The sequence below is a fragment of the Panulirus ornatus genome, chromosome 27 (genome assembly GCF_036320965.1).
Source record: "Panulirus ornatus isolate Po-2019 chromosome 27, ASM3632096v1, whole genome shotgun sequence".
In the NCBI taxonomy this organism is placed as follows: domain Eukaryota; kingdom Metazoa; phylum Arthropoda; class Malacostraca; order Decapoda; family Palinuridae; genus Panulirus; species Panulirus ornatus.
The window spans coordinates 17,550,567-17,571,898 of NC_092250.1; the positions used below are offsets into that span (position 1 = coordinate 17,550,567).

The window sequence follows — 21,332 nt, forward strand, 5'->3', positions numbered from 1 at the left end:
TTCATATGAATTATGTCTGAAATTTTGTTTAGTAAAAGCATAGTTATAGAATTGCTTGAGACTGTATTCCTAGTGAATCATTTATCATTGATGAATTTGCGAATGCTTGACTATGATATTTAGGTGCTTACTAAAGTTTATTCATCAGGTTTCTGAGATATCCATTTACACTTATTAGACAGTGGACTTTATCCTTAGCAAGTCTGGGCATGCCAACTGTATATACAGAAAAAAGTTTTCTGTTTTCATTGGTAGTTGTAGGCATGGCAGTGAAATATCAGTAAATTGCTATTAGTTCAGAAAGGGCGTTAAATGGTGCTCCCATCATTCAGGGGTGAATGTTATTGGCATAATCCTATACCTTGTAATAATGAGTCATATCTTAAATTCACATGCTGAAGACAGCAGCTATGTTCAAAGCGTTTCAGTTTCTGCACACTGATGTGGGTATTTTGTGAGTTAAGAATTAAGAATTTCCTTTTTTGCTTCACAGTAAGAAGTAAGAGTTTACAGTGTTTTGAAAGGTGTTTAGAAGGGTGTGTGAAAAGAGCAAGTTGAGAGTAAATGTGAAGAAAAGCAAGGTGATAAGGTTTAGCAAATTTCAGAGACAAGTTAGTTGGGTTGTGAGTTTGAATGAAGAAAAATTAGAGGAATCAGTGATATAGATACCTGGGAGTGGGACTTGGCCGCGAATGAAACCATGGAAGTGGAAGTGAGTTGTAGGGTAGGTAAGGGGGCAAAGGTACTGGGAGTGCCGAAGAATGGGTGGAAAGAGAGACCATTTATCTGGGAGTGCAAGAATGGGTATATTTGAAGGTATAGTGGTCCCAGCATCATTGTATGGATGTGAGGCATGGACTGTAGATAAGACTTGGTGGAGGAGGTTGTGTGTGAGATGGTTTGATCATGTAAGTGAGGAAAGGGTAAGAGAAGGATGTGGTAATAAATAGTGTGGTTGAGGGAGCTGAAGAGGGTGAACTGGAATGGTTTGGATATATAGAGAGAATAAGTAAGGAAAGCTTGACGAAAAGGATGGGTGTCAGAAGTGGAAGGAACAAGAACAAGAGACCAAATTGGAAATGGAAAGATGGAGTGAAATTTTTTTTGAGCAATCGGGGCCTGAGCTTACAGGAGGGTGAAAGGCGTGCATGGGTTAGAGTGAATTGAACTGATGTAGTTCATAGGGGTTGATGTGCTGTTAATGGATTGAACCAGGGCATGTGAAATGTTTGGGGTTAACCATGGAGGGCTGTGTGGGGCTTGGTTGTGGACAGGGAGTTCTGGTTTCGGTACTTTACATGTGAAAACTAGATAATGGATTTGATTGGATGTGGCCTGTTCCTGGCACTACTTCTTTGACACAGATAACTGTGATTAGTTATGAAAGAAAGAGAAAAAAGTGTTTTAATAAAATATGGTTACATTAGGAAATATAAGCAGTAGGGAAAGTAAAATTTAGTATGTAGGAAGAAAAAATGGAGATGAAGACATATGAAATTGATGCATTGAAAGACAAGAGTACATTGTACAAAGATAACCAGAGAAGGAGTTTTGCTAAGTTTAAGATTGTGTTGGAGACCACCACAATAGACTGCAGTGTTTCTGTGTCCAAAGAAAAGGGCCTTCATTGGGAGACAAATCAAAGTCTCTTCTAGTGCTTTTATACTATTTGAATGGATAAATGGTGTCAGCAGGGCTGTACTTGAAAGGTTATCTTTTCGCATTTAGAATTTTAAACTAAGCTTGTTATTTGGTTATAGAGTATACTTCTGCATCACTGATGTGTATTTTCTCATAGATTTCAAGCTGGGTTTCTTTTTTGATTTGGCTGTAGAATATATTTCTATCATTGCTTTGCATTTTCTCACATATTTTATGTTGGGTTTATTTTTTAACTTAATGTAACTGTCAAAGCAACCATAATGAAATGTATGGAGAAAAATAAAATTAATGTAACAAGAAAATCTGGGATTACTGTATATTGTTTATTGCATACTGTTTATTTTTTTCTGTACTTACCTAGTCAACAGAGCAGTGGCATGAAGGTCCTTGCAGGGAATGTGTCTGCGTAGCTGGACGGGACTATTGCCATGATGTGGGGTGTCCAAGCTTACAGTGCCAGCCTCATGAAGAGCTACATACTGAAGATGGTGCTTGCTGCCCCAGATGTGTCAAAAAACAAGGTGAATCAGCAGTAGAATTGATTATATGATTGATTTATATTATAACCAGACCTGAATAGACGCATATACTCAGGATTTTTTTTTTCTGAAGTGATTCATATGGCATGAGCCATGCATGCACTGTAAACTTGGCATTTTCATTATCCAATAAAGGCGCCTTCATTTAGTTTCTTCCACTGCATACTTTGTCATTATTAGCATTAGCACTCTTGAACAAGACTTTTAGGGTTACTTAGGTACAAATTAGTTATTGATGTTTTCTCTAATGATATTAATTCCTTTTATTCATGAAAACCTGCTCTGATTAATTCGGATCCATTAAAATAGATTAAGATTGGATTGGTAAATGTTTTTAATAGAATTATTTTGATGACCCTGGCTTTAGTGTGTTCTTGAATTCCATACAAGAATTTTCTCTTTGAATTTGTGTAGTAGTCTCTCAGAACATGGTAACTAGATATTGTTAGATAAAGTTTAGTGCCAACTCATTTCACAAGTTGAATTTGTAAGGTCTTTGATATCGCTATTAAAGCTCATTAATTGATTTATTCGTCAAAATTTGTTTAATACTTTGAAAAAACAGAGTATTTTGAGTTTTTTTTGTAAGATTTGTGAATTGGTTTCCAAGAATATGAGTTAGATATGACAAGCCCTTTCCTTTTATCTTCATTCTAGGGTGGTGTCTTCTTGAGAGTGGTGCTCGCATGGCACCTGGTCAGTTATGGAACCCAAGTGGCTGTGAGATGTGCGTGTGCAGGGAGGCTGAGGTCATTTGCAGTCAGGTATGTAAAATTAGATTGAATTGACTGATTTACTGTCTCCTGAATGACTGACCAACCAACCAGGTAGCTAGCTGAAAACTTTTTGGAATAGGTGGAAAACATCTTTGAAAGAAATTCTCTCTTTATCTCTGTGTCAGTCTGTATTTTTTCTCTTCTCATCTTCTTTTACTCTTTCATTCATTCATTTATTACATGGTGTTTAATGTAGATATCTTTTAAAGATCATTTTTGATGGCATAAGATGGAAATATGTAAGAACTAGGAAGGCTGGATGCTTTCACCTTAACAAATTTGATGTCTGTGTTTATTTTTATGTTCTTGTCTGTATGAATACCTGAATTTTGGGTACTTTATTCTACATTCAGAGCAGTGTGGCAAGTATAGGATTTTCTCTTTATATTTTAGTTTTCATCTGTTCACCTTTTAGATAAAGGAGTTAATGACTGAATTTTTTGAGCACAGGTGCATTGTGTACATGGTGAATGTGCTCCAGGGGAAGAACTGGTTACCCGACCTGGAACCTGTTGTCCTGAGTGCTCCATCAACCACAAGAACTGTTTTCATGATGGTATTCTTCGAGAGGTGAGTAAGGTGTTATGTACATGCATCATACTACATTTGTATATTTGAAGATACTTTCATAGGGTGGGGGAGGGGGCGAAAATTCTGGGAGCCTTGAAGAATGTGTGGAAGTCGAGAACATTATCTCGGAAAGCAAAAATGGGTATGTTTGAAGGAATAGTGGTTCCAACAATGTTGTATGGTTGCGAGGCGTGGGCTATGGATAGAGTTGTGCGCAGGAGGATGGATGTGCTGGAAATGAGATGTTTGAGGACAATGTGTGGTGTGAGGTGGTTTGATCGAGTAAGTAACGTAAGGGTAAGAGAGATGTGTGGAAATAAAAAGAGCATGGTTGAGAGAGCAGAAGAGGGTGTTTTGAAATGGTTTGGGCACATGGAGAGAATGAGTGAGGAAAGATTGACCAAGAGGATATATGTGTCGGAGGTGGAGGGAACGAGGAGAAGTGGGAGACCAAATTGGAGGTGGAAAGATGGAGTGAAAAAGATTTTGTGTGATCAGGGCCTGAACATGCAGGAGGGTGAAAGGATTGCAAGGAATAGAGTGAATTGGAGCGATGTGGTATACCGGGGTTGACATGCTGTTAGTGGATTGAATCAGGGCATGTGAAGCGTCTGGGGTAAACCATGGAAAGCTGTGTAGGTATGTATATTTGCGTGTGTGGACGTATGTATATTCATGTGTATGGGGGTGGGTTGGGCCATTTCTTTGGTCTGTTTCCTTGCGCTACCTCGCAAACGCGGGAGACAGCGACAAAGCAAAAAAAAAAAAAAAAAAACTAAAACTTTCATAATTATGATGGCTTGTGCTTTGGCAAATTTTCAATTGTTATTTCGTATTTACTTTGGATAGAAATCATCTGAAAATATTTTACTGTATTTGTTTTCCACTCTGACACATCATTTCTCATCCTGTCCATAATCATGCAGAGTGGAGAGGTATGGAGTTCAGGGAATTGCCACATTTGTTCCTGTACCTCTGGGACTGTCACATGTTACCAGCCTTCGTGCCCGCCATGCCCCACTGGCCTGTTACCAATTAGCAAAAACAAGGAGGACTGCTGCCCAGAGTGTCATCCGCTAACCTGCCCACTCGAGTGCCGTACATGTCTTTCTGTTTCTTCACAAGTAAACTGCACTGTGTGTCAAGAAGGATATTATCTTCAGGATGGGAACTGTGTTGAGATCTGCAATGAGGGAAGGTTCCAGCAAGGTGGGGAGTGTGCAGCTTGCCATCCATCCTGCATGGCCTGTACACAAGCCACCAAGTTTCACTGCACAAAGTAACTAAGCTTACATTTTTTTGCCATTGATGTTATGTTTTCATGTGGCTTCAAAAAAAAAAAATCATTATCTTATCAATTGGCTTTAATTTATTATAGATTATCTGCAATTGAATACTGGCTAACAGTAACTATGTGTGTTGTTAAAGATATAAGGGCTAACAACAGTAACATTTAGGCAGTAGCATTAGGTAGAAATAGTCATTAGGAACATTATGAAGGTGCCTCGGCAAACACTGCTCTAGACTTGCCCTTTGCCAGTGGCCTGTTGAGGGTGAGGCACTAAAGGCTAAGAAGTGGCACAGGAGTTCTTTAGTTTTGGAGACTCTGTTACCTTGGCCACCCCTTTAAGGGAGTTTCAGTTGGAATAGGCGTCAGAGATATAGAAGGTTGTGCAATTGTGGCATCACTCAGAGAATAATATTGGTGACAGGAAATACTGGAATTGTGATGTGATATCCTCTAAGGCTCAGTCCTCTGCTCTTAATGCTACCTCGCTAATGTGGGAAATGGTGAATATGTATGAAAATATATATATTTTTTTCATACATATTCGCCATTTCCCGCGTTAGTGGGGTAGCGTTAAGAACAGAGGGCTGAGCCTTAGTGGGAATATCCTCTCTTGGTCCCCTTCTCTGTTCCTCCTTTTGGAAAAGGTAAAATGGAAGGGGAGGATTTCCAGCACCTCCGCTCCCAGATGTATAGAGTAAAATATTATTATTATACTAAGTCACTGTCTCCTTTGTTAGCAAGGTAGTGCAAGGAAACAGACAAAAGAATGGCCCTACTCACCCACATACACATGTATATATATAAACACCCACACACAAACATATACATGCCTATACATTTCAACATATACATATACATACACAGGCATATACATATATACACATGTACATATTCATACTTGTTGCCTTCATCCATTCCCGTTGCCACCGTGCCACACATGAAATAGCACCCCCCTCCCCCTGTGTGCACGTGAGGTAGCACTACAAAAAGACAACTAAGGCCACATTCATTCACACTCAGTCTAGCTGTCATGTGTAATGCACTGAAACCACAGCTCCCTTTCCACATCCAGGCCCCACAAAACTTTCCATGGTTTACCCCAGACACTTCACATGCCCTGGTTCAATCCATTGACAGCACATCGACCCCAGGATACCACATCGTTCTAATTCACTTTATTCCTTGCACACCTTTCACCCTCCTGCGTGTTCAGGCCCCAATAGCTCAAAATCTTTTTCACTCCATCCTTGCACCCCCAATTTGGTCTCCCACATCTCATTCCCTCCACCTCCTATGCGTATATCCTCTTTGTCAATCTTTCCTCACTCATACCTTACTCTCAACCAGGTACCCATTTTATTGACCAACCCCAAAGGGTGGATGAACATCTGGGTTGACTGTGGACCAACTGCCACAACTAGGATTCGAGCTAATTTGCTCAACCCTGGGTGGCCCATGAATGCATCACAGTCAGGAACACTAAGGATACACATGCATGGGCCTGTAGCAAGGAGGAAAGAAGGGCAATAGTGAGGTTGAATGTAGGAAAGGCACCCAGAATGGATGGAATTATAGCTGAAATGTTGAAGTATGTAGGAGACAATGAAAGATTCCATGCATTTGTAATGTAATTTAGCATGAAGACAGAAGGTTGTGCCTGAGAATTGGGTAAAAGCTATTATTGTTCTTTTATTCAAAGGAGAAGATGCTAAAGATGTATGTAGCAATTATAGGGGAAAAAGTCTGTTAAGTATATCGGAAGCATATGGAATAATGTTCATTGATTGCATTATGGAAGTGAGTGAATTCAGAATAAGTAAGGAGCAAGGGGGTTTTTCTTGATGAGTGGGCCTTCTGTATCAACTGAGTTTCTTCTATTTGTGACTAAAAGGATCTTTGAACTGAAGATTTATCCTAAATGAATACATGCAGGTCAGAGCCTGCATCCCGTGGAATTGGGAACAGAGTTGATGGTTACTAGAAAGTACAAATGACACAAAAGAAGGCCCATAAAACAATCCTCAGCTGCCTAGCAAACACAAACACTCAGCACTTGCACAATGAAACAATATACTTCCAGTACAATCTATATTCGGTATGCTCTAGAGCCATTCTGTCGAAACACACCATACCAACCACTAGCCCCCAAGTAGAAACAAAAAACTTATGCTGATTTACACTCAAGCAAATTATGATCATAGAGCCCCTATCCTCCATTATATGTGACCAGATAAATTCACACGTGCAGCAGAGGTTCTACAAGCACTAAACAATCTCCCAACTCATTTGCAGATTCTACCCTGCCAGCCCCATGAAACATACACCCATCTGAATATATGCTATCCTACAATTATGAGGGAAACTTTCTCCTGTGTATTCTGAACACCACTCATCTCTGCAGCAATATGAGCATGGGACCTACATTTCCATACTCAATATGTATCTTCCATACTGAAAACATTGAGTACTTACTTCTTAACTGCCCTACACTCGCCTCGCACAGACAGATGCACATCACCACACTTTTTGATGCGTCTTTCCATCCTGTGTATGTTGCAAGCTTCCTGTGGACTGTGGGAGCTCCCTAAATGGTTCTTTGGCCTGAAAAGTAAAGTACAAGTAAAGTAGATAGATAGAATGCCATTATGACTTTTAGGGCTATTTCTTTTTTGTGATAATTTTCCATTAAATTACTCTCTTGAACTGATAGCTTAATTTTGAAAAGAACAGAAAATTATTTTAAACATGAATGACCTGTAATCTGCATTTTGATGGGAATAAACTTAGGTAAAATTACAGCATGTTATAATTCACATCTAATTTTGCTGTGACATGCACACATTAAAGTTGAGAGCTATAAAAGGGACCTGAAGTGCGGTTGCTGACATCAAATGTTTGCTTTAATTTTCGTGTTTAATTAATTAATCCAACAATTGGTTGATTTGAAGTATCTTTTTCTGTCAGAACTTGTTTTAATGGGTAATTCAGTTGCCTCACTGAATAATTGTATCAGAGTTTTCAGCCTGGCATGTTACTATTGTCAAAGCTCAGAAGTATTTCTGTATAGAAATAAAAAAGGAGAATGTGTTCACTCTGTGAAATGTGCCATGATTTTCTTTCAGGTGTTCACCCAAGGAGCTGCTTTATGAAGGTGAGTGTGTTGGTGACTGTGGCCCAGGATTCTACTCGGAGGGTAAGGTTTGCCATCCTTGCCATGCATCATGTAGTGAGTGTTCTGGACCAGCAGCTGACCAGTGCCAGGTGTGCCCCAGTAAGGCCTTCCTTTATGCTGGCACATGTGTGAACAACTGTCCGACGGGTCATTATGCTAGGTAGGTGCTTGGGGATGCTAAAGTTGGGAATTTTATGATCTGACAATTGTTGATTTATGTATTTATGTACAGCTAATTCAAAAACGGCTGATTCAGCAGTTTTAGTATGAGGTCTTTCAATATTACTGTGATATGAATTTCATATTACATGAGTGAGTCAGTAAGTTAGTGAGTTAGCTGGTAGTGATGCAGTGAGGAGGAGATGGAAAAAGTATTTTGTAGGACTGTTGAATGTTGTTGTTGATAGGGTGACAGATGTAGGATGTTAGGGTTTGGTGGTATGCAGAGTGAGAGAGTAATGGAGAGCAGTTTGTTGAAAAAAGAAGAGGTGGTCAAAGTCTTATGCAATGTGAAATGTGGCATGGCAGTTAGAGTGGATAGTTTTGTTGCTGAATTTATTAAGGAAGTGGGTGACTGTTGCTGATTGCTTAGTTATGATTTTCAATATATGTATGGATCATGATGAGTTCCCAGAGGATTGGTATAATGTAAAACAGGGAGGATATTTCAATATATGTATGGATCATGATGAGCTCCCAAAGGATTGGTATAATGTAAAACAAGAAGGATAAAGGTAAATGTTCAAACTACAGAGGTATAGGTTTGTTGACTGTACTTGTTAAGTTGTATAAGAGGGTTGTGATTGGGAGGGTAAAGGCAAGTACAGAGCATCAGGTAAGGGGGACAGTTTAGAAAAAGAAATTACAGATGCTATGACATATTATTGTTAGAAAAGTAGATGCAGACCACATCCCTAAAGAAATATGTATCAATTATATAAACTATCTTTCTCCTATAGAGACCAATCCTGTGAGCCCTGTGAGGAGAATTGTGAACACTGTGGAGTAGGGGAGTGCCTTCGATGCCTTGAGGGTTTCTGGTTGCAGGAAGGACAGTGCTTGGAAGACTGTTTGCCTGGGTTTTACCAGGGCCATGACAATCATTGTTATAGTGAGTACCATTTGTGAAATTTTGATAATCTTGTATTTTGTAAAAGTAGTCGTATTTGTATGCTGCATGCTAATTTTCATGTATTCTTTATAATTTCTTTAATGTATTTTTAATGATTTTTTAATGCCTACCACCATTTTCAGTGATAAGGGTTTCTAATTATTTATTTTGTCTAGGTTGTCATACTTCGTGTGGGACATGCCATAGTGCCGGAATATCATCTTGCATTTCATGCCCACACTACCTTTACCGTAGTGGGTCATTGTGTGTTAGTATGTGCCCAAGAGGGACTTACATCATGGGAGATGAGTGCCTTATCTGTCATGAAGCATGCACAGAATGTCTAGGACCTGGACCAGACAGGTAAAGAATATTTGCATTGTATAGTTGGCTGAAGTCTACTATTGAAGTTTTCTTAACATTAAACCGTAAGGAAACTGGATTATTTGATAGAGAAATTTTTTTTATCCATGAAAAGTTTGGTTTCCTGTAAGATATTCCAGGATTTAACTTTAACCTACTACAAAGAAACAAAATACCCTTAGATTAAAACATAATCAGGCTGTTATTAAAGATATTTTACAAATTAGTAATTGAAAGAGGAAGAAGATGAGATAAAACTATTTTAATGAAAATACTATTCTTATATCTCTAATGGAGACCATTGAAGATTATTGAAAGCTGACACAAAAGCATTTGCTGAAAGTATGGAATGAAAGAAATAATGATGGCATGTATGAATGATTTATTATGGCAGGGAATGCAAAGAGAATGAATTGTGCAGTGGTAGAGTGGGTGAAACATAATACTTTGAGGTGGTTTGGGCTTGTGGAAAGAATATGAGATGGGGAGTTTGCAAGAAGAGTGTATGAGTGCATTAGCAAGAGAGTGCCAGGAACAGATGAAGAAAGGCCACATCCACTCATCCATGCTCTAGCTGTAGTGTATGATGCACCAAAACCATAGCTCCCTATCCACAAGCAGGCCCCACAGACCTTTCCATGGTTTACTCTGGACACTTCACATGCCCTAGTTCTATCCGTTGACAGCACATTGACCTCAGTATACCACATCGTTCAGTTCACTCTGTTCCTCACATGCCTTTCACCCTCCTGCATGTTCAGGCCCTGATTGCTCAAAATCTTTTTCAATCCATCCTTCTGTCTCCAATTTGGTCTTCCCTTTCTCCTTGTTCCCTCAACTTCTGACTCATATATCCTTTTTGTCAACTGTTCCTCACTCATTCCTTCCATACGTCGAAACTTTTTCAGCACCCCCTCTTCTGTCTCAACCTCACTCTTTTTATTGCCACACATCTCACTTACCTTTTCTTTACTTACACAGTCATTAGAAACCTGAAGTTGAAGTATTAGATTATAACTGGCTACATACCAGTACTGTAATGTAGATCATGTGAAAGCAAATAAGAAAAATTGAAAATTGATTTATTAGTGTACTTGCAGGTTGTGAGTTTTTGTATGATAGAAAATAGAAAATATATTCTTAATACCTTCCACAGAGCATCTCTATCAACTCTATCATATGCCTTCTCCAGATCCATAAATGCTACAAAGCAAATGGATTTGTATGTAGCATTTATGGATCTGGAGAAGGCATATGATAGAGTTGATAGAGATGCTCTGTGGAAGGTATTAAGAATATATGGTGTGGGAGGCAAGTTGTTAGAAGCAGTGAAAAGTTTTTATCGAGGATGTAAGGCATGTGTACGTGTAGGAAGAGAGGAAAGTGATTGGTTCTCAGTGAATGTAGGTTTGCGGCAGGGGTGTGTGATGTCTCCATGGTTGTTTAATTTGTTTATGGATGGGGTTGTTAGGGAGGTAAATGCAAGAGTTTTGGAAAGAGGGGCAAGTATGAAGTCTGTTGGGGATGAGAGAGCTTGGGAAGTGAGTCGGTTGTTGTTCGCTGATGATACAGCGCTGGTGGCTGATTCATGTGAGAAACTGCAGAAGCTGGTGACTGAGTTTGGTAAAGTGTGTGAAAGAAGAAAGTTAAGAGTAAATGTGAATAAGAGCAAGGTTATTAGGTACAGTAGGGTTGAGGGTCAAGTCAATTGGGAGGTGAGTTTGAATGGAGAAAAACTGGAGGAAGTGAAGTGTTTTAGATATCTGGGAGTGGATCTGGCAGCGGATGGAACCATGGAAGCGGAAGTGGATCATAGGATGGGGGAGGGGGCGAAAATTCTGGGAGCCTTGAAGAATGTGTGGAAGTCGAGAACATTATCTCGGAAAGCAAAAATGGGTATGTTTGAAGGAATAGTGGTTCCAACAATGTTGTATGGTTGCGAGGCGTGGGCTATGGATAGAGTTGTGCGCAGGAGGATGGATGTGCTGGAAATGAGATGTTTGAGGACAATGTGTGGTGTGAGGTGGTTTGATCGAGTAAGTAACGTAAGGGTAAGAGAGATGTGTGGAAATAAAAAGAGCGTGGTTGAGAGAGCAGAAGAGGGTGTTTTGAAATGGTTTGGGCACATGGAGAGAATGAGTGAGGAAAGATTGACCAAGAGGATATATGTGTCGGAGGTGGAGGGAACGAGGAGAAGAGGGAGACCAAATTGGAGGTGGAAAGATGGAGTGAAAAAGATTTTGTGTGATCGGGGCCCGAACATGCAGGAGGGTGAAAGGAGGGCAAGGAATAGAGTGAATTGGAGCGATGTGGTATACCGGGGTTGACGTGCTGTTAGTGGATTGAATCAGGGCATGTGAAGCGTCTGGGGTAAACTATGGAAAGCTGTGTAGGTATGTATATTTGCGTGTGTGGACGTATGTATATACATGTGTATGGGGGTGGGTTGGGCCATTTCTTTCGTCTGTTTCCTTGCGCTACCTCGCAAACGCGGGAGACAGCAAAAAAAAAAAAAAAAAAAAAAAATGAGAGCAACCATAGTCTTGCACTTATTGTACATTTTTAAAGTTTGGTGTTTAGAGGAGGTACTCTATATCTGACTTTTAGGAAGAAGGTAGATCACTTGTTCATTACAACGATTCTGAAGATTTCACATATACACTGCCCTCTACAATAGTTGCTGTAAGTGAAATGGGTATTTAATTTTTATCAGCTGGTTATGTCTTATTCAGGTACTCTGGTAAAAATGTACCTTATTTCACCCACTGTGTACATTTGCATATACTGTTATCAAAAACCCAGCTGCAACTTCATGAATGAAAACATGCAATGAGGAATTTTTCCAGCACCTGAAGTTTTCACCACACTTTTCATGATTTTTTATTTTTGTAAAGACCATTCAGCTCAGCAGCTCTCTTCATTAGTTTTACAGTATTTTGTCTCTCTGCTCTCTATTTCCCTTGTGCAGGTGTGTACAATGTTCTGGAGATGCCCAAGTGTTGGTGCTCATCAACATGACCTCTGGGAGGTGTCAAGACAGTTGTCCTGCTGACCACCAGCTGCTGGACCAAGTTTGTGTTCGTAAGTGTACCTCAGAATTCGTGATGCTTTGATGTTCAACCAGAGGTCTTTAATTGTCAACTCTTCTTGTGCCACTCTATTTTTGCATTAAACTTTTCACATACTTAGAAATTCATACTTCTGTCATGACTTGAATGATAGATACAAATTCTGACTATAGCATTCTTGTAAAGATGTTAAAGGGCTTTAGATAATTTCCATACTTGTTTGCTGTTTCCCACATTAGTAAGTTATGGCTAGGAACAGACAAAGAAAAGACCTTATTTTCTCACATTCATTTTCTAGTTGTCGTGTGGAATGCACCAACCCACCACACCCTATCCAAAACCATTCCCCATATACCTATCTGTGATTACCCAGGCTACTTCATATACCCTGGTTCAGTCCATTAACAGGACATTGCTCTTTGTATACAGCATTGCTCCAGTTCTCACTATCTCGTGCATGTCCTTCATCTTCCTGCTTGTTCTGGTCCCAAGCCATCAAAATTTCTCCATCTCCTGTTTGGTCTTCCTCCTTCTTGTCCCCTCCACTTCTCATATATATATATATCACCTTTTTAAACCTCTCCTCACTCATTCTTTCCATATGTCCACTCCATTTCAGCACACCCTCTTCAGCTTTCACAACCATATTCTTATTACCTCACCTCTATCCTCACACCACATATTGTTCTCAAATGTTTCATTTCCAGCACAACCATGCTTTTCTATACATTCACATTTGTAGCCCAAGCCTCACATCCAGACAACATTGTTGGGACTATTATACCTTTTAGCATATCTATTTCCACCCTAACAGATAGCAACTCTCTTTCCATGTACTCCTCAGTGCTCTTAGAACCTTCACACCCTCACCTACCCTGTAACTCTCCTAGTTCTGTGGTTGCATTTGGTGCCTTGTCCACTACAAGGTATCAGAAACACCTCACTTCCTCTAAGCTTTATATATCCAAACACCTCCAAACTAGCCTGTCTCCTAGCCCTGCTAAACGTAATAAACTTGCTTTATCTTCACATTATCTCTCAATGTCCACCAATCATAGACTTTCCCACCATCAGACACCAGCTTTTGTGGGTTTTTACTTGAATCTACTACTAGTGCTCCGTCATCAGCATACAACTTACTCGGTCCCCAGGCCTCCCTCACCCCCTACAGACTGCATACCTGCCCCTTTCTTGAAGAACCTGAATTTAGTTCCCTCACCACCTTATCCATAGATAGATTAGATAACCATTGTGACATAAGGTGCCAAAGACCACTCTTTACTTGGGACTAATCACCTTTCTTCAGTCGTGCAGGCTGGGAAAAGGGCTGAAAACTGAGCATTCCTTTCCTTTTGCCAACCTGAGGGGATAATTTTGAGGACCTCAAGACTAGTGAGTTTTGTAAATTCAGCATTCCTATCTATAAATGGGAATCAAGTTATTGTTAAAGACAGACAGATAGATATAACTGACAGAACAGTAGTATGTTTGTAACTGAGCTGTGGATATGGATGCCAAACTTCTGTGGGGGCTTTGAGGAATTTTACATAGGTTACCTTGCCATCACTGTAGTAATATTTTCATTTTTACACCACAGTTTCTCTTGGTATATCACATGCCAACATCCACAGTGATTGCAAAGGTGTGGTCAGATCAGCCATAAATTTTTTCAATGAATATCTGGAAAGTTTTTATACATTTGCTTTTGGCACAGCATTTAGGATGTGATTAAAGAATTCCATTTTAGCAGTGTTCTTTGTTAATTTTACTTCATTCTTGTCAACGTGTCTTCACCAGCACCACCTATAGGATGTGAGATATGGCATGTATCAGAACCCACCTCTTGCCAGAAGTGTTCAGTGGGATGGTTACTACAGGATGGCTTGTGTGTACAAAAGTGTGGCATTGGCTTCTATCAACACGTTGAAAAAAATGTTTGCTTATGTAAGTGGAAAGCCAAATGATAGGCTGTGTTGTACATGAATATAACTGAAAATGAGGGAATGGCCAATGTGCTTAAAGATCATGATTTATATCAAAAATATTTTAGTTATGAAATACTCCATGTACTGTATTGTCTACCAACATTGTTTGAAATGTTAACTCTTTATTCAGTCCCAGGAACCATGACATAGTCAAAACCTATACCTATAAGCAAATAGTGGAGACAGATTATGTACTCTGATGACATTAAAGATTTTAGTAAGATGTGAAATGAAGGAAATTTTTAGGTATATTTTATTTGATGGCAGTGAAGCTCCACTGTCTCAAGTACAGTAGGTAAAAGGAATATTGTATAACCAGCAGGTAGATCTACCTTCTGCAGAATTAAGGGTAGACCAAAAGTCTAATGATTGAATCATTAGGAGGCTAAACTTTGACTTGGCCTGAGAACAGGAGAGATAAGGTATAATGCATACTCAGTTACCTTTGACATGAAAGAATTTGGCATGGAGGGACACTTCCATATTATAGATACCAACAACTTTTGAAATGATTAATTTTTATATTCATGCATTATTGCTGGCTCTCTACTGTGAACTCAGAATGAGGACATGTTCTGAGATAATTTTCTTTCAGCATGTGATCCTCGATGTAACACATGTTCTGGTCCGGGTCGAAGGAACTGTTTAAGTTGCCACAAGGGTGTTACCCTACATGAAAGAGGAGAAGGTACTGAATGCCTCACAAAGTGTTATCGCAGATACTACTTGGCAGCAGATAACACTTGCCAGGGTAGGTGATGGATTTTTCTCATTGAACCAAAAATATTTTATTGAGTGTACATTATGCCTACCAAAGTATTACTTTACTAATTTTACTCATTATTGTATCCTATGACTTATGGTTAGCTCAGAACATGTACTATATTCTGCATAGGAAAGTGGAATTCACTTCACATAATTTCAAACCAGCTGATATTAATTTGTGGTTGTTGGTGCAGCTGACAGTTGCTTCAAAAATCCAACTAACCTTTTACATGGAATTTTTTTCTTTTTTGCTAAAAATTATGCTTTCTTTGTGTATATTGATATATGGCACTGTAGTGAAATACAATATATATAGGACAAAGAATTTTTGTTCTATATCTTTGTAATTGATTTTTTAAGTTTCATGTTAAAGGTTTCTTAATGATATTTAACATCAACTTTAATGCCATTACTAGCATGCCACCCATCATGCAGTGTCTGCACCTTAGATGTAACCAACACATCAGCATCAATCTGCTTACGTTGCAAGTTAAGCCGTAAATTTCGTGAGAATGACCATTGCATTGATGAGTGCAGTCATGGATACTTTCTCAGCCAAGAGTCTAACAGTTGCCAGCAGTGTCACCCAAGTTGTGACACATGCATAGGACCTCATCTTAGCGATTGCGAATCCTGTCCTGAAGGAGCCAAGCTAACCAGCAAGGTGAGAAATCGTTATTTAGATTACTTCACTATTAACTGTTATTAGGATTAGGACAGCTTATGCTTGATTTTGAATGTTTAAGATACTTTTCTCTTATTAAAAGCAAAGTATACAAGGAAATCCATATTAAATTAGTTCTATTCTTACCCTCAGCTAATACTGTTAATTTCACCTTGTAATCTTGACAGTGGTAAGTTAGTGCAATATCTGATTGTATTTAAATTTTTTCAACTCTTTTTTTCTCATGCTGTTTCTTATTGACATGAATATTAATAGGGTGTTTGTGAGATAGCCTACTGTCCCAGAGGATCCTACTTAAGTATGGAAAATACTTGCCTAAGTTGTGAAGGTGGTTGTGATACGTGTTCTTCTGATGGCTCTACATGCTTGTCATGCCCACCTTTGAAATACTTGCTGTATGGAAAATGCGTCAACAAATGTCCCCACATGTTTTTCGTTGATGTGTCTACTGATGGAGAATGCCGGGAGTGCCATTGGACATGTGAAAAGTGCTTAGGACCATCTGAAGCAGATTGTGTTACATGTGGAACCAGTATGTTTCAAGAGGGCAACAGATGCCTTGCACAGTGTTCTCCAGGTGAGTACAATGAAAAAGTAGGGGGATGATTTTTTTTTTTTTCATAGATTGTTGAAAATGTAATGCACAGAAGCCACATAGAATACAAATGTATAAATTAAAACAATTTAACAGGCTTTTTCTCTTCCCATAGGTCACTATCCAATTGGGAAGGAGTGTAGAGCATGCCCTGGAGGGTGTAGCAAATGCAACACCAGTATTGACTGTCAGGCTTGCCTTGCCCCATATCTTCTACAAGATGGACAGTGTATCACTTCATGCAGACCAGGAACATTTGCTAATGTATTTGACAATATATGTAATGGTAGGTAAATGTTATTAGAGCATTTTTTAATTCAGTATGATTTGAGGTTTTTATCTGTAGTTTATATCTGACATTTCCTAAGTTTCATTTACATAGTTGCTCATCTGACTTATATTTCTTATGTTTGTACCAACATGATTTTCATGATTTTCGGTTACCTTCTCTATGTTTGTTTGCTGCCAAACATATTCATATAAGGTACACTTTTCTACATTAGCTGTAGTTTTATGCTTCTCTTCTTGCCAAAACATATTAGTTTTCTATCACCACTTGGGACATGTAGCATTTAAGGATGGCAGATTTCTAGAAGTCATCTGCAAGCTGTAGGTTTTTAGCAACTAAAAGCAGGTACTGTAAACCATTTAAACAACCCATCACATTTTAATAAAGCAGACCACAGACATTTAAACCTTGGCACATCACTAAGGCCTTCAAACATTTGCACAGTGCTGCTATTTGATATAAGTGTTTTCCCAACAACTCCAGTGTATGCTCCTTCATCTAATTAAACTCCCTCTGATGGGAGATTTAGTCTTCATCATGGTCTTCTGACATATGTAGATATGTTGGTTGGTTGGTTTTGTTATGTGAGCCACATATGAGATTGCTTGCATTGCATAGTAAAGCAGGTTTCCAGCCGGGGCAGGCAGCATGCAATGTCTTCCCACATTGGCTGTCTTTGGGTGACTGATCTTTGTTGATATTTTAGCATACAAGGGAGAGTTGGGTGTGACATCTGGCATTTATACATTCTTCCTGTAAGTAAAGGAAGCTTGGGATTTTTCAAACAAGGACCAGGAAATTCAGCCCTTAACTGCTGCAAGGTCTTTTAGTATCAGTCACCCATAAGTGGTGTGGAAATCTTCCAAAAAGGATTTAAAATCTTTAATTTTCATTTTGAAAGAATGTAGTAAAAGTATTCTATGTCATCTTCATTAACTTGTTGAGTTCATCTGATGTGATGAGAAGTGCCATATCCCAGAATGGAGGATATGATTATTCCTGTTAAATATTGTAGATTTACAGTTCTCTGAAATTAAGAAAGTTGGAGTTCTGTTCTTTCAGGACAAAGTGATAAAGGAAGGTCACACCAGAGTTCTCAGATTTTCATCAGAAAATTCCCTGAAAATTGGTTTTCGAAGGTTGGTGCAAGAGAATTCTTTGTTTCCACTACCGAGTACAGAGATCTGCATTCTTGGCTTTCTTTTGCCAATTCTGTTGCTAGATTTTCCTGTATTAGTAGTTACAGTAACCATGGCTGTAAAGATACTTAAACTCAACATTAGAAAGAATCACAATCCTATTTCTTCCTTGAAAGTTGAAGCTGTGAAATTTCTTCCTTCCTCTTTCTGTAACTTTTCCACCTTTAGAAACAGGTCTTTAAACACATAAGGGGATATGATCAGTATCATTCTTGTTATCATATTCTGTTTCATCCATCAGAGGCACCCATGATTAGCTTGTTTCTTCCTGTGCCATAGAGAGAGGTACAAGTTTATGGAGATGTGCATAAGCTGCAGTGCTTGTATTAGTTTCCACTGAATTCCTGTGCTGTATAACAGTTTATGGTACACAATATATGTAGATAAAGAAATGTATCTAAATTGAGTTATTGTTTTTATGTTAACAGTTTACTGGACATTTCATTACCTATTAAACTTTTGTAATAACAGTAAAGTCTTCATTAGTTTTGAAGCAAATTTTATTTTCCAGATTGTGGCAGTGAATGTCTTGAATGCTCCTTGTATGAGTGCCATACCTGCAGACCACCATACCTTCTGCAAGAAGGCCAATGTGTGGACCAGTGTGGCAAAAACTATTTTCCAGACAGTGTGGCTGGAATTTGTTACTACAATATTGAAAAGCCTACCATCCATATCCTTGGCCCATTGGTTGTGGAATATGGAAAGCCAACATCTGTCAATAATTCTATTTTGTATGTAAAAGATAATGATACACCGAATGACCGATTAGTTCTCACTGTGGAGGAAATTCCCTCAAATGGAGCAATACATAGATATGACAAAGGAAGGAATGTGCATTTGAAAAATAACAGTAAATTCAGAGTTGAAGAGATGCAAGAAAACCAGATATTTTACAGACATGAGGTGAATCAACCACTGTATGGGGAAATGCGTCTCAGTGCATTTGATGGTCAGTATCATTCAGTAACTGAAGTTCTTTCCATTAGCGTTATATCAAAATACCCACCAGAAATTGTGACTAATGAGCCCCTGATCATCTTCCGAGGACATAGTGATTTCATAAGCACAAAAATTCTCAATATACAGGATTATGACAATCCTGAAAGTGTTACCGTTAGGGTAGTTGATGGTCCCAGTCATGGTCAGTTATCCATAGATGGTGAGGAACTTGTGAAATTTACCCAAGCAGAGTTGTTGCAAGGGCTGGTGGTGTATGACCATGACAGCTCACCCTCCAGCTTGGATATGATCCTGTTGCAGGCGAGTGATGAACACAATATGGTTAATTTTCTCCTGCAAGTGTATATTGTAGATGAGGAACAGAGCAACCCAGTTTTAACCAAAAACCGTGGAGCTTGGGTTCAGTCAGGTCACCGAGTCCAGATATCTTCTCATTTGCTACAAGCTTCAGATATTGATTCAGATGATGATAACCTGGTGTATACTCTACTCCCCATGCTTCAGAATCCCAGCCATGGTGAGTGCCACAGTTTTTGATATGTTTTATGTATGACTCAGATATCGTCATCATATTTTATTTGTTTATTATACTTGATCACCGTTTCCCGCTCATCGAGATGGCGCCTGGAAACAGATGAAGAACCACACATCCACTCATATATACATAAATGTCCATGCACTAGTTCTCTATCTGGTTATTTAGGGACAGTTTGCTCCTAATTTAGTGATGCAGTGTGGATCTCCATTTGATTGGTAGTTTAGGTTTGACATTGAGGAGTTAGGCAATTTTAAGGTTCGCATATTATGTTTCTTTCAAATTGCTGAAGTAAGGGTCTTGTAATCTGAATAGATTTTTTGTTTCTTATCTCAGGTAAGTTAAGCCTGATCATCCCACTGCCACCAGCCCCTGATGGGTTTTACAATGATGGATGGATCCAAATGGATGGGACGCATCTTGTTAGACCTACCACGAGGTATGTCAGTATTTGACTAATTGTTGTTTTAAGAGATATTAGCATGGTTATTGGAATCAGTTGGCAGAGTTGACCATCCTTACCAAGAAAGCTATATATCTATCTGTACATAAGCAGTGATTTCTACAAACAGGTATATTCATTTGGTTAGTCATGAATAAAAGTATGTAAATGCATATTACCATAATGAAAGGAAAAAACACATCATAGTATGAACATAAGTAATTTGAAAGGTAACAGTTTCATATTATTTGCATAATAAAAGAATGCCTTTGATTTCAGCTTCACCCAACGTGATGTGAATGAAGGCCGGGTATGGTATGTTCACTCAGGAGAACAAAGTGGAGGGGATTTGACATCAGACCATTTACTTTTCTCTGTAGCTGACAGTTCTCATCCACCAAACATCCTTGCTGATCAGTCCTTCATTATCCAGGTGGAACCATCTGAGGAAAAGATAGCAATGTCCCCTGCACCAGGTGTACAGCTCAGTATTACAGTGAGTAAGAATATAAATTTTATCCCAGTGGTAGTGGAGAAAGAATTGTACCTCTATATTCCCTGTGTGTTGTAGAAGGTGACTGAAGGGGGAGGGATGGGTACCCTCCCCATCTTTTATTTCAGTTTCTGAAAGAGGGTACAGAAGATGGGGGATGCTCATCCTCCTCAGAGGCTCAGACTGGGGTCCCAGTCTGAATGTGACCAAGATGAGAAGAGAGGAGAGATAAGTTGTATGTTTGAGGAAATAAAACTGGATGTTCTGACTCAGAAAAAAGCTCAAGGGCAAAGGGTAAGAATGGTTTGAGAATGTCTTAGGAGTCAAGTCAGGAGTTAGTGAATAGACGAGAGCTAAGGAAGGAGTAGCATTATCCAGAAGCAGGAGTTGTAGATGTATGTGATAGACTGTAAGGAATTAAGTTCCTGTTCTATGTGGGTAAAACTGAAAGTGGATGGCAAGAGATGGGTGATTATGCACCTGGACGTGAGAAGAAAGATCATTAGAGGCAAATATTTTGGAGCAGCTGAATGAGTGTGTCAGCAGTTTTGATGTACAAAGCCAGATATTAGTGATGGGTAATTTAAATGCAAAGGTAAGTAAAGTGTCAGTTAAGGGTATAAGTGGGGTCCATGGGGTATTCAGTGTTATGAATGGAAATGGTGAAGAGCTTGTGGAGTTGTGTGCTAAAAAGATGGTGAGTAATTGGAAATGCCTGATTTATAAAAGATAAACACGTTTGGCAAGGCAGCAGGTTTGGATGGTATTGCAGTTGTATCTATTTTAAAAAGGGGGTGACTGTATTGTTGACTGGTTGGTAAGGTTATTT

At 39.0% G+C, this 21,332-nt stretch overlaps 1 protein-coding gene across 1 annotated transcript in view; it reads left to right on the forward strand.

The window, feature by feature from the left end:
- LOC139757619 (extracellular matrix organizing protein FRAS1-like) overlaps positions 1–21,332 on the forward strand; it is a 163,999-nt gene that overhangs the window by 82,494 nt on the left and 60,173 nt on the right. The window contains 16 exon segments of the mRNA XM_071678266.1: positions 2,024–2,183; positions 2,859–2,965; positions 3,428–3,547; positions 4,474–4,826; positions 7,961–8,170; positions 8,970–9,121; positions 9,298–9,484; positions 12,453–12,565; positions 14,350–14,496; positions 15,133–15,288; positions 15,719–15,966; positions 16,243–16,564; positions 16,698–16,868; positions 18,582–19,550; positions 19,905–20,007; positions 20,290–20,506. Coding sequence (XP_071534367.1) covers positions 2,024–2,183; positions 2,859–2,965; positions 3,428–3,547; positions 4,474–4,826; positions 7,961–8,170; positions 8,970–9,121; positions 9,298–9,484; positions 12,453–12,565; positions 14,350–14,496; positions 15,133–15,288; positions 15,719–15,966; positions 16,243–16,564; positions 16,698–16,868; positions 18,582–19,550; positions 19,905–20,007; positions 20,290–20,506 — 3,735 coding nt within the window.